The sequence below is a fragment of the Oryzias latipes genome, chromosome 5 (assembly GCF_053564925.1).
Source record: "Oryzias latipes strain Hd-rR chromosome 5, Olatipes_Hd-rR_3.1".
In the NCBI taxonomy this organism is placed as follows: Eukaryota; Metazoa; Chordata; class Actinopteri; order Beloniformes; family Adrianichthyidae; genus Oryzias; species Oryzias latipes.
Window position 1 is genome coordinate 10,926,065 of NC_136241.1, and position 14,598 is coordinate 10,940,662.

The following is a 14,598-nucleotide window of genomic DNA, read 5'->3' on the forward strand; positions in this document are numbered from 1 at the left end:
ACTTTTTTTTAACCACAAAGTACAAAACATTTCAAAATACCCTATATGCCAGGTTTTTATTTTTATCTCTGTTATAGACAATTTGTTTATGTGGCTTGATATAAAAAATGCCAGTAAAAGAAAGAAAGTTTCTCTGTTAAAAGGCCTTTTCATTTATAGTTTAAATATCTAGGATTTATATATTAAGGTAAAAGTATTGGACTGGATCATATCCTTACAAAGTTTGTTGAATCTTTTTTTGTATCATATCACTGACCATGTTTGAGGATATGTATCAAATCATGTGAGGAAAAGATACTCAACCTTATTGTTAACGTTTGCTTTATAAGGTACATCTTTTATAAAATATATGAATCTTCGGAAAGTCCTTTGACCTAAAAGTTGGAGCTTTTTTCAGCATGTATTCCAGTGAATCTGTGGAGTGATGGAACCACGACTTTATTGACATTTATATTTACAGAAATAAGGAAAAAACATTAGTCACTGGATCATGCAAAGCAGTAGTCCATTACAAATAAAAACACAATACAAAACAAACAATATTACCATACAATTTACCGTAAATATGGATCCTCAAAAATAAATAAATCAATATTTTACAAAAAATAAACTTTTAGGATGACACATATACAAATACAATATGCTAGAGCTTTCCTTTAACATAGCGCTTGAAGTGGATACAGTCTGGTATGAATGCCTTTTGTGGAGATTTTCCTTTAATTTTTACACACAACTGCATGGACCTGAAATGTTTACAACAGAGGAGGAAATTCTGGTTGCATTAAATTTACTCCACCCATAAAAATAAGGTTAATGACAAAGTCGCAACATATCCACATTTAATCCAACACGGCTGATTATGTGTAGTTTGGAAAGTCATCATAGAAAGGAATCTTAAAAGGATGCCAAGGTTTTCAAAGGATGTACAGGTCCTGTATATCTAGTTATATTTATAGCAGGGTGACAGTGCTCAACGGGGATGTTGAGTTGTTATTGCACTACTGTCTCAATGTCTTTTCATGAGAATAACCAACAAATTACAAAACTGTCGATAGATCTACACAGTCACAGCTAAAGACATGAATTGCTATTTGAAATGCATTCATTCACTGTCAAAGGCCGCTTCAGTCACCCAGCCACTTTCGTCAGAATAATTACAATCAACCTTGCTCTTGTTAGTTAACTCACTGACTGATTCATTGACTTATTGACCTCCTCAATGTAAATGAATACATTCCAGGTTGTTATCGACCCAGGTCTGCAAAGCTAAACAACGTAGCTGTGATGGGAAAACATGTTCACAATAAGGCTACAACATCTAGAAAGAGCAGAGGCAACAGAGGGCAAAATTCAACACTGCTACAGCTCCCATTTGTTCCAAAAGTCACACCGAGCCACATGGAGGAGCCATGCACGACTAGTGAACACAGATGAACACGTATACACTTATTTCCGACTCCCTCACAAAACAAGAACCGTTGAGGTTTTTGAGACAAAAAAAGTAGGCATCAGAAAGGAGCCCGTTGGTCAGCAGCGAGAGACAAAACAGCTGAGAGTACACGGGAAAGAATCCCTTTATATATGATTCCTTTTTTTATTTTTCTTATTCACTGACAACATTGATTAACCGTTGAGGGATACCAACACATGTCAAACATCTGATAAGCTGAAGTTTGTCTAAATACAGCATGGAATGAAAGAGTTATGTCACTGACAAATGCTAATTAAAAAGTCTCTTTTCTTCTGTATATTAATTTATTAGTAATATTTCCATAATATTTATATAGTGTATGTACATAACTTGTAGCAATTTTAATATGATTTCCACATAATTTTAAATAAGTTCATCATATCTTCTCTGGGAAAAAATAAAGATCTCACTTTACTCTAATCTGTTCTACTCTAATATAATGTATTTTACATCAATGACGTAACTCCTTCAAAGCGAGTATTCTTTCAGCAAACACAGATCCTCACTCTGTTCCACAAAGAGAAGCTGAAAGTGAAGCTGAAGAAGGACTGGAACGCAGGAAATACAGTACAGTTAACACACAAACTTTAATCTCAAACTTCACATTTATTACCAATCAGGACGTCTGCCCACTGGCTAATGAAGGACCAGCATCACTTAGTGGCAGAGATGCAGTTTGATTGTGTCTAGTCAGAGAAAAGGCTGGCAAAGGACTTTCGAAGGTTGCGAATGGTCTCTGCCTTTGCCTCTTCTTGACCCTCGCCCCCAGAGCTTGTGACCCCGCGGAAGAAAGAGGAGTCGCTGAAGGCACTGAAGGCATTGGTCAGGGACTGGGACTTACTGGGAATGGAAAGGAAAGGAAATAATGAAGAGAGGGAATAATGACGGGGAAGGAAAATTGAAGATGAGCAAATGAATGTGAGTGTATTTGCAGAAGAAAGACAATAATTAACAAAGACCAGATGGTCCCATGTACAGTCAAGTGGGAAAATATGAAGATTGCTTCTAAAAACACTTAAAGAATTCCTCTAGGACTGTTAAAGTGGCTCTTACTTCAGCAGAGGGTGGGTCTTTTGTTGGGGCTGCTCCTCCATGGGGGCCTGGGCATCAGCTGGTTCTGCAGCTGTTTCGGTTGGAGCTGGCTGGGGGTTCTGGGAAGGAGCAGCTGGCTTGGTCTGAGCCTGAGCTTTAACTGGAGACTGGACATTATGTGGAGCCTGGCTAGTTTTGGCTGGGGAGTCAACTTGCACTAAGGTGGGGGTTGAGGAAGTATCTGAAGCTTGACTGGGAGCTGGAGCTTGAGTAGTGGGTTGGGGTTTAGGTGAAGCTTTTGGGGGAGGTGGAGTTTGTGGTTTTGGCTGAAGCTGGGGTTTGGAATTCCTGCGCACAGGAGGGATAGGCTTTGCAGGCGGTGTTGGTTTTGGGGGCAGATCTTTTGGTTTTCCAGGTACCGCTGAAGGGGACCCTTGAGGCTGGGGTTGGGGCTGCTCTGTGGTGGCAGCAGGAACTGAGGGAGGGGCTGTAGAAGAGCTGGGAACTGTGGTGGCTGCAGCTGCTTTGGTTGGAGGAGACCCTGGAGGTGTAGCTGCTGCTGCTTTAGCTGGGGATGAAGGGGATGCCTTGGCTGGGGCAGAACTGGAATCAGAATCTAGAGCGGGCTTTGTAACAGACGGGGCTCTTGTCATTGGTGGAGGCCTCGGCACTGGAGGTTTGGTGACTGAGCCAGCCTTCTGGACCGGGGCTGGTTTTTGACCCTGGGATGGCTTTTGAGCAGGACCTGGAGCAGGTTTCTGAGCCTGATTGAGCTTTGACACAGACTCAGATACTTTTTTGACTGCATCTGCGGAAACGTCAACACTCTGGGATTTCAACGGTGCTCCTAAAATGAGAAAATAGAGGTCAGTTGTGTCAAACTAAAATGAATCACCAAACCAACACCAAAATATAAAAAGCAAACTGCAACAAAGAAAAAGTTACAAGATTCAAAATCTAGAAAAAAGTATAAATATTTAAAAACCTGGTCCCTCCAATTTAAAAGCAGCAATTCCAAAACATGGCAACAACACTCTTCAAAGACCAAAGCAGACCAGTGATGCAGAATCTAATGAGCTACATGCTCATTCACATATAGAGCTGGTAGTAACCCTGTGCGTCTCATCTAAAAAGAAAAGATTTGGGCCTTCTGGACCAGTAAAGGACACCAGAGGGCAGCAAATCAGCGTTAAAAAGAAAGAGGAAGAAAGGAAAAAGATGCTATCATGCCAAGTGTTAGGTTTTGTGCAATACAGCTCATAGAGTAATAATTAGTAGGGGGATGATAATAGAAAGGAACAAAAAGGAAGTCCTGCAGGAAAAAATAAACAGAATTATTAAAAAAAAACATTGATTTAAATAAAAGGAAATGCACAAGCGGCACAGAATGATCAAAGGTTCACACATGCAGAAGAGGCTGGACAGGGATGAGTTTCCACTGACGGACATGACACTTTCCTGGATGCAGGATTTCAGTGTGACATGTCTCTTGTATTTACCAGCTACTTTAGATATGGCATGGTTGCATAAGAAGATACTGCAACCATTATTCATTCTTTATTGAATTGATAATTATGAAAGTATCATGAAAATTCATCCCACACAATACTAAAGGCTTATTGCAGTCAAGCAGCTGGTAATGGCCATGGGTCTTACGTTTGATCAGAGATTTGTCTTAACGCATCCTAATGGTAGCTCGGGACTCACGATGCATAAAGACCAAAAAAAAAAACATTTGCAATAAACAGAATTTGTAAAGGTTGACACACTAAGAAATTGGCTTAAATACAAACCCTGAATTAGACGTTATTTTTGTTTACTCAGGAATTTTACTAGTGCTTTAATGTAATTCATTATATTTGACAGATATTTTCACTTTGCTGCTGTCTTGTGAGAAAATACAAACTCTCTTAGAATGTTGATATTTCTTAAAATGTTTGACGAGAAATGTTTTTCCCCCCCGAATTAAATGTCATTAATTCAGTGGTTTGGATTTAGGCTAATACTTACAGCAAAAGAAAAAAATGCTTATTTCCATAAACACATGCAGGGAATTCCCAGAAAGTCATTGAAGTTAAGAGAAATGAAATTGTAAAGCTGCGTTCACACCGAACACGATCTGCAGAGGCGGCCAGTTTCAATGTTAAGTCAATAGTACAGATGGGATCTGAGGTCCTGATGCACAATTTGAGTGATGGGCGCGGTGCAGATGTCTGGTCACAGAGCAATTTGAGTGGCACAATTTGGGCAGCACAGCCAGGGTTAAAATATTGGAACTTTGGAGAGCTTACTGAGGCGTGTCAACCAATCAGGGACTCAAATTTGGACACGTGACATTTTCAGTGTTTCAATCAGCAAGTAAAATACACATCCAATACGGTGCATTGGTCCAGTAGTTCTCCTCCAAAACTTCCATCCATCCATTTTCTTAACCCCTTTTTGGGGCAGCGGGTACCCCATCCAGGCTACTTTTGGTCGCAGGCAGGTACACCCTAGACCAGGGGTGTCAAATTCATTTTGGTTCGGGGGCCACATTCAACCCGTCTGATCTCAACTGGGCCGGACCAGTAGCGTAAAGGCAAAATAAAGCTTTATTCTTGTTTTTTTTACCCAATTGGAAAACATGCCTCAACCAACATGGTAGCCTTATCATTTCTTATTACACATTTATTCACAGAGGCCAATGGATCTTAAATAATATTAATTTCACTTTAAAAAATATTGGTTTGTTCAATTTTATACAGACTGAATATTTTAAATCTGACACTGAAGCAATCCTGATAATAAATTCAAGAGGGGCTACAGAAAAAAATGAAACATCTTCCTAAAATGTAGACGTCCAAACAATGAGAAAATAACACTAAATTAAAATTGCAAACATTTTGAACATAAGAGTTTGGAGTTAACCTCCTTTCTCTCCTGAAACTTCACCCGTCCATAGATATCAGGATTTAAATCCTGTGCAGAAACACATTTACTGTCATTCAAGTGTGCAAAACACAATGAAATGTCCATTAATATTATCATTCATTTTTATAAGAATCTTTTCCTGGTTTCTGCCTGAATTTTGTGGCAACACCTGCCTTCTTCCTGACATTTGATGGAGCGCCATCAGTGACCAAAATTACTTGATGTGACCAGTTCACTCCAACATTGTCCAGCACAGTAACTAGAGAGCTGACTATGTCATCAGTTGTTGTTGTGTCCATCAACTCCAGAAACTCCACTGTGACGGTCTCTTCAACACCTTTAATAAATATGCACAGCTGTACATATCTGTGATGTTGGTGCTTTCATCAATAGTGACTGAAAATACAATAAATGACTGGATTCCTTCATATGGCTGCCCTTGTTTCCTCAGAGATGTTGGATCTGGAGTCGTAATTCTTGACAGACTCATGTTTAAGGTTGACTCCTTTTTGGGGCACAAGACTTCTGCAGCCTTCAGCATTTTTCAATAAGTTCACCATCAGAAAATGGATGGGATGTTTGCTCCAACTTGTCTGCAAAAAGGTAGCTAGCTTTCACTGCTCCATCACTGACGTCACGGCTGCAGTAAATCCAGATGGTTATTTATCGGTCCAGCTAATAGTTGCTAAATCTTTTTTTTTCTTAACTGCAAATGGTGAAACTTTTCTTTGTGGAGAGTCTCATAGTGGTGCTGAATGTTATATTATTGGAGAACCTGTTAATGACATACCAAGCATGCAGGTTTGCATTCAGCTCCGTGAACAAATAAAACACTTTCCATTTTCCTGGGAAGCTCAGGACTTCACTTCAACCTTTTTTTTTTGACAACATTTTGGTCATTAGGGTGTCACTACTGATCATCCTTCAGTAATGAAGCTCACAGGGAACCAAACTACTGCCTACCCAGACACAGAGCTGTCAGGTTTCGTTTTTAGCACATGCAGTTATGTTGTTTCACTTGTTAACCCTTGTGCTATCTTAGATGACCCCACCCTTACTTTGACGTGTTCTCCCTACCATGACAAAGGTGGATAAAGGTGGAAAGATTTCATGTAATCCATGGACACCAGTGACGATCACAAATCATTGAAGAAAAAAGGTTCAGAGCAGTGGGTCTAGATGACCCAACTCCCAATGTTAAAGTGCCTAGGATAGCACAAGGGTTAAGCTTTTCCTTTGCTCCCCCTAGTGGCGGAATTGCGCATTTTGATTATTTCTTTAAAAAATCACAACTCCCCACAGGAATGGACTAGAAACTTACTTTCTTTTTTAAACATCCTTGTGATTTTTACTCTTCATGTGTGGGCCGGGTACGGCCCACGGGCCGTATGTTTGACACCCCTGCCCTAGACAATCTGTCACAGTGCCGATGAAGCTGGACAATCACGCTTACTATGGGAGGCGCGCTCGTGGCCAGACAGAGGGCCGCTGCGAGATGGGGAGGCAGCCTGATCGAGCCGCCTAAACTTTATGATATTTTTCTTATTTTAGAAAATAATAAATAAGGTCCCCTAATTATCTTCTTGTTTTTATTTTGTTCCCTTTTGAATTAATGCAGGACAGCAAGCCTTCAAACTTGGTCTGAGAGAGACAGAAACACAGCGGAAGCGGCCGACTTTCAGACTCAGCAGCCCGAGTGAAGTTCACTGTAACGGGAGAGTCTCTGAATGATCTCATAAAACCAAACATGGAGACATGATCATTGCCAATGTTTTTGTAAAGCTCTTCACAATAGATAAACCTGGTCTCTTCAGCATCATCCGCGTCTTCATGCATTGCAAAAGAGATAAACACAGACACCGCTCCATGTAGCGATCAGGGTCAATACATTAGGTGGTAGCTCCTAACCACACGTGGCCGGGGCGTCAAGTTTGTGAACACGCTTTTGGACAGGAGGCGAGCCGTGAATTTGCCGTGTGGTGAAAGAGCGGTGGCCGATGCGAATTTGTCGTGCGAATTGCGTTTGGTGTGAACGCAGCTTTATTTGAAAAGCCATTCATGTTAACTCAAAAATGCCCATAAAAGGAAAAAGTGAGTAAAAGTAGAAAAATTCGTCTTTTTTTATATAGCAAGCCTCTTACTTGAAGTATTAAGACACTATAGAAAACAGAAAGAAGATAAAGGAAAATGACTCAAATGCATTTACAGAACCAATCTAAACTGACAAGAACCACACTACTTTACAAATCATGAGCTACACACAAAGTTATGAGAGTTTTTATCAATGCAACAAAGATTGTGTCATTTTCTTAAACTGTGGCTGCTGAAATGATAAGTTCTATAATAATTGTAATCCCAATGGAAATTATCACAATCGACACAATAGAACATAAAAATCTCAAACAAATTCCACAAAACTTTACACAAAAGTCATTCCTTGACTTGATTAAACACCATGCATGAAGCAAGAATTCACTCTATCCATGCAAACTAAGAAAGCCAAACAAAGAAGTCTGCGCTTCAAACGCTTCAACACTACTATGGCTTGATGATTTAGGTCATTATACCTATTTAGGTTGGTGCAGTTGTCTTGTCTTTTTCTGATTCTGATTGACTGCACTGATTTTTGCTAATAGTTGAAGACAGTGAACCCCTGTAGTACCTCCCACATAACCTATTTACCTATTAGCAACTGTTTGTTTGTATGTTGATATTTTATCTCTGTCTTGAAGTTTGTGCTAAGATAGTTAACTTGATTCTTGTAAATTATAAACACTAAAAATGTGTATTTTTGCATTGGACTTTGTTATAATTACAATCTCTTCAAACATCACGACAAAAAAATCTTAAGTACAAAAGAATCTTCTGGAACACCTATTGTCCTTTGCTTATATATACCGCTGTCCCCTTAATATCACATTGGTTCACCTGAAAAATGTTATTTTGTGGGGAGCTTTTCTATGTCCATTTCTGTCTTAAGGCTTTACCAAAAGCGCCAATGCAAAATTGATGAATAATGGTATAGTGGACTAATTTGTAGTTCTTTGAAATGTGAGATTTTTTATCTTCACCCCAGTCAGTGCAAGTTCTGAGCATTGAAACTTTCAGACCAGCTCCTGTTCTATTCAAAAAGTGTGATCTAAGGACAGCTTGAAAAGGTTTTCTGAAAAAAAACTTCTTTACATATTTTATATAGGTTACCAAGGGAAATTATAATTGGTTCTTAATGAAAAGAAAACATTTCATTGAGACATATTTCATTATAAATTAGTCATTAACAATACTTAAAAGTGGGGAAGACCTGTCCTTTATGTTCCACCCTTAATTTAATCTCAAAGAGTTTCAGGACCGAGAGGCAACAATCAAATAAGGATGGATTGAGGCAGATTGAACAGCAAGGATTATGTCCTATATCTTTTTTTGTTTAGATGAAGTTGTAATATAATAAAAAAACAGCAGGCTAAAAATGTTTGCTCCAATTAGTAGTTAAAGCTGATGCAAACTCTGAATTTGTGTTTTATTGTATGTTTTGGTTATTTATCAGTCACTTCTATTCTGACCTCAGAAAACTGAAAATACATGGACAATTATTTTTGGCTAGCAAAAAAAAAAACTGCGAGTTTTTTCCCCCGTTCATGGCAGTTTTAATTCCGGTAGTTACAAGAAAAAAGCAGCATTTTAACTGTGGACAGTGTTCAGATAACCTTGAGGCTGAGTGCGCTGGCCTGTGGTTCTGTTTGGATCTGCCAGTCCTTCCTTTAGAGCAGCACTCTGGTAGTCAGGGAAAAGATGAGAGAGCAAACAAAAACAGAAAAATCAGCCAAACGTTGAGTCTGAAGGATTGTATGTTTTACTTCAGGTCTATAAAAGCAGATAGTATTTCAATAAAACATTTAAATGTGTTATCCTCCATCCATTACACAGTGAGACGTAAAGCACTTAAATAAAAGTACTATTGTTGAAGGTGTCACCTGCTGGGGCTGGACGGTTGTTGGCTTCTGGCTTTGAGGGGAGCGAGCAGGCGAGCGGGAAGCACTTGATGACCTGGCAACCAAAGCTTGGTTCATCTTTGCCAACACTACCTCTGAAATGAGCTGGCGGTCTTCTGCCTGGTGATCACCAATCAGCTGCATAGATGAGCCTATGACCTGGACAGCAAGACACCAGCAATGAGCTCTTAGACATTTAATGCACAACTTTTCAGCTACATTATTTTTGTTAATGACAGTTGCTAAGTAGACTGATCGTGATTTGGCCATCAACTCTCAAACCTTTCCTTTTATGCTGTCATTTTAACAAATTACGTGTAAAGGCACAGCATTTTTGTGGAAATGGTAATAGCTGAGGGCAAGATGGTCTCAAAGACACCGAATCAGCAAAGAGAACAGTTCGATGAGCACTTACCTCTGTAATGTAGTCGTTACCATCCTTTCCACAAATGGCTTTGACAGCACAGATATCCAACCCTCCAAAGATCTCCGAACAGGTATCAACCCACAGTTTATACCTGTCATAAAGAAAACTATAAGTGTCTGAGGAACCAAATTCAAGTCGGTGTTGTACTTTGAAAAAACAAAAACTGCACTTCTATTTCACCCAGAATGCCTTAAAGAGATTGCAAATTTCTTCTCTTACTAATATTTTACAATGAGTAAAAGCCACTATTTTAATCTCACTGAGGATCTTCTACAGCCCCTGGATGTGTTGGTTGACTGGATTGCACACAGTGAAACCAAAATAGATCCTAATACTTATACTATGCAACAAAACATTTTTGTTTTATTTAACTTATTTTACTTAACTTTATTTAACTTTTTATTTAACTTATACTATACTTGCCTAAAGTAAGAGAAAAAACAATCTGCTTCTTACCTAAATTAAACATTTATAGTCCACGTTAAATTTATGTTGCTTTTTTTACAGCTTTTCTCCAGTTTCAAATAGAAAGGAGATCCTCTTTCCAATGCATTCTCAATTTTTTTTAACTTTTTTTAAGTCAAAATCATGCTATGAACATTGTTTTCAAAACACATCTCTAGGCATGGGCAGAGTGATGTGTTTCTCCACAGAATATTCTATTTATGCCAATTCACAATTGGACTTGTTTTTCTATCCACAAAAACATGTCATAATTGACTCACAACAGCTAAACCATGCAGTCATCCAGCAAAAATGTCAAGAAAATTCATTTAATCTGTTGGCTTCCAAATGCGACCTGGTTTCAACTCATGTGGTCTGCTCTGCATCCATCATGATGGACTGCAGTAGGACGTTTTATCAGGTTTGTGGCGTCACTGATGTAGAAAGAACTGCTTACTTGTCAGTCATGGCTACTTGTTCCAACATGGCAGATCCGGTGTTGCTTTTCCAATTACCAGAGATGGATGTTCGCCTGGAAGAGAAGAACTAATTATTTGTTAAAGTTTTGTAGTCACAGCCCTTCACTTCAGGACTGCACATTCAAAGCAAACTTATGAGGACAACCGTTAAATTAAGATTGGGGTTTCAGTCAATACTTGTTTTAGTCAGATGATGGGCAGAGTAGTAAACATTAGCAGATAAGTAAGTTCACATGAAGTTCAGCTTTTATATCCTTTTTCCTTTGACAAGCTAAATAATTAGACTACAGCTACATAACATGTCAGCTGTTGAAAATTCATCATCATGCAGTTTTTAAGATATCCAAGCTTTCACTAACATACACCATCATTATTATAACCACATTTATTCTACAAAAATACTTGATCTTTTTTTCTTTCCATTACATTTAATCAAAGTGAATTCTCCAGGGGTGATACCCCACCCCTACTGACACACACTTTAACAAAGTTACCATTTTGTGACAGTACTTTGGCACTAACATCCAACCACCTTACATTTAGTTAGGTTATACATCACCTTTCAACAATGACTCTAGAAAAGAAATGGTGCACACTTATCCCCACAATGTACTTTCAAGGCCATGTCACACAGCCACTACGTACATTTTGCGCATATTGCACAGATGAAAATTGTGGGAAAAATGAGAAAAGTTGTAGTCTTTACGTTAAATTTTCACAGATGTATCATGAATGAACCATGTTAAACTATGGAAGAAGTACGAATAAACTACACAAAGAACACGTAAATGAACAAAGAACATGAACCGTGCACTGTTTATATGCAATTCCTTAGTAAGTTGTGCGTCAGTTACATAATTTTAGCGTGAGATATGCGTATGTGTACGCAATATAAAAGTTATAGTGGTACATGGGAGAAAAGTCCATTAGACACACGTGGACATACGTAAAAAAGTCATGGAAAACATGTCGCAAAACTCACGCACAATTGCATAAGACTTATTTATACCATGGTCCGGGTGAATACTCGATTCTGATTGGCTGCTGGGTTTGCATTAAAGTGATATACCACAGTGATAATTGCACGCCTAAAGAAGAAGTTCCGGTCACCTAGCTTAAATGTTCTATATCACTGCGCTGGCCTCTTTAAAACAAACTTTAGCTTTATCATCTGGACAAAACCAAGTGATAAGAAGAGAGCTTTCTCTCTGAATTGATGCTTTATTTAACCCATCGTGACGATCAACATAGATATCGCTTTCCTTTGCTGCTGCAGTCGATATCGGAGGTCAGAGCGCGCACCAAACAAATAGTCGTTTTTTTGTGAAAAAAGCTATCCAAACCGAAAAAATAACAAGAATAAAGTACTAAAAACTGGTTGAATTTATTTGTTTTTATAAGTGACCATGGTATAAGCGGGTTAATGGCCTTAAAAGTATTCCTTATCAGCTCCGCTTCGCGTCCGACGCTTCAGGCTTCCCCGTTGTGCGTTAATTTCTGGTAAAGCACACTTCGTTGGCCATTAACCCTTACGTAATAACTGCGTATAAACTACGTGAAATACGCGTAAACTGCGTAATTTGCCGAATTCATGTGAAGATGCATCGGCTGAAACCCTCATCTTCTTAAATTTGAATGACGAACGCAAAAAAAACATTTATGAATGACGTAAATCATGCATCACGAAAGACCAAAATTTCACACGTTGAAAATGTATGTAGTGGCTGTGTGAAACTTACCAGTATTTTTAGCAGACTCGTAATGCATCCGATTTAAGACGGAAGTTTGTGACTAATTTAGCCTAATGATAAATTTGTATTCGAACGTCTCTTTGTGAAGTGTTGCAACCAAAGCTGCACATGTGAATGTAAAAAGTAGCATGCACTGTTGTATGGTAAAAATAACATTTGGAGCAAAACACAACAAGCTCTCACAGCTAAAAACACACTTCATAAAAATCTTGACCCTCTAACAACTATTGTAGTCTATATTACTAAGTGTCCCACTGTGACCTGCTTTGCTCTTTTCCCAGTCAAGGATTTCCTCACACCAGGAGCTCTAAAGAATTTCTTTAAACATCTGAAAGAAATTATAATTTTTGGAGATGTTGGAAAAGTGGAGAGTTGCTGAAAAGGAGCATTTTTAAAAAATAGTGATTGTTGGTTTTACCCTTTGGTTCACATTTCTTGAAAATACTGTATAAATCAACTGTGGAATCCCATACCTTAAAAAGACAAATTACCGTATGTTGGACCCCCTTTCTCTTACAATTAATAGAATTCCTTTGATCAACAAAATGCAAAAACGTTGTTTTTAAAACAATAAAACATACTTACATATAAGCTTTGTAATCAGCACCGATTTTCTGGACTCGGATGTCATACTTGGCATCTATGAATGGCTCTGTGGTACAGTAAGTCTGAGTGATGGCCACCACACTTGCAATGTCCTGAAAGTCACTAATATTATCCACCTTGACCTACAGCAAAACAACATAAAATAGAAAATGGTTTATGTATAAATGACTAAGGTAACGTTCATTCATTGTTTTTCATTGTTTAGTTTGATCTATTTACCTGTAAGAGCAAAGATTTAATTTCTTAAGCTTAATTTTCTTTGCTGTGGTACAAATCCTTTAAACACTGTGGAAAAATCTCCATGGTCAGCAGACCAGCTTCAGAACTTTTATTTTAAGCATATCAACATTCAAAAAGACTGATGACATGCAACTGATTTAATATCACTATTAGCCAGCAAATTTGTAAATTTGGATGAACCCAGGCTTAACTATTAAGGATATGTATTACCGTAGTTTTTTCAACGTGTTTTTGCCCGTGTCCTTCCTTTTTTCTTTTTTCCTCTCTAAAATGGCCTCTCTGGGACAATTTCAAGTCCATCCATTACACCATTACACATACAATAACAATTTCAGAGCCATCTTGGAGAAAGATGCGCAATGGATCAATTTAGAAAGTCTTCAGTGCAATTTCAGGCAGAAAATATCGTAACACCCTCCAATCAATATCAGCACAACAAAAGAGTGAGCGAAAAAAAAATAAGTCAGAGGAGAATGAAAGATAGAAAAAAACAACAGAATAACTTCATATTATGGATACAATATCTGCCATATGTTTTATATGTGAATAGGGGAAGGAATTTCACAGTGACGTGGTTTTACATGTTTAATAAAGTTCTTTTATAGTAAAAGAAACCCACATCTGTGCACAAATAAAAAATAGATTTCCAATGGCAGCTTGCTAAATGATGAAGATGTCATTGAGTGGCCCAAAAAAATAGCGGCAATTTGTCCCTTTACATAAGAATCATTTTGCTCTTTCATTAGTTTGGACTTTGCTATGGAAGACACCCTTCTGTATCTCACAATTTGAGCAATGAATAGGCAAGGTTTAAAAAAAAAAAAAAGGAAACATTAGATCACCTTTCCCATTCCAGAGTGTGCATGTCCAATTTTCACCACGACTGGAAAACCCGGTGTAGTAATCTGTGGAAAAAAAATAAAAAGGTTAAAATGTCTCCAATTAGCTTCACAAGATGAGAACAGCTGTTGTAACAACATAAGGAACCACATCAGCTATGAGAATGAGCCAGAATTTTTCATTAAATGATAAAACTATGTCCAAGATTTTTTCTGATTTTTTTTTCAGTTTTTGAAGACGACAAAAAAAAGTGTTAAAATTGTTAAAAAATGTTTTGTTGCAAAAACTTACTTTGAGATCCATACTTTAAATTTTAAATATAAATCTTTAATTGCAGCTTGTTCAATTTTCACCATATTTCTTGCAATAACAGGCAAAGTACAGCTTTTGCGGTAAAAAGAAAAATACT

General features: G+C 38.0%; 1 protein-coding gene across 1 annotated transcript in view; it reads right to left on the bottom strand.

Moving 5' to 3' along the window:
- Positions 1-422: 422 nt before the first annotated feature.
- Positions 423-14,598, bottom strand: part of syn2b (synapsin IIb) — a 90,350-nt gene continuing 76,174 nt past the window's right edge. The window contains exons 6-13 of the mRNA XM_023954875.2: positions 14,192-14,254; positions 13,089-13,231; positions 10,731-10,805; positions 9,818-9,920; positions 9,385-9,561; positions 9,118-9,184; positions 2,525-3,350; positions 423-2,311 (exon numbers count right to left, since the gene is read on the bottom strand). Coding sequence (XP_023810643.1) covers positions 2,158-2,311; positions 2,525-3,350; positions 9,118-9,184; positions 9,385-9,561; positions 9,818-9,920; positions 10,731-10,805; positions 13,089-13,231; positions 14,192-14,254 — 1,608 coding nt within the window. The 3' untranslated portion in view covers positions 423-2,157. The remainder of the gene's footprint in view (positions 2,312-2,524; positions 3,351-9,117; positions 9,185-9,384; positions 9,562-9,817; positions 9,921-10,730; positions 10,806-13,088; positions 13,232-14,191; positions 14,255-14,598) is intronic.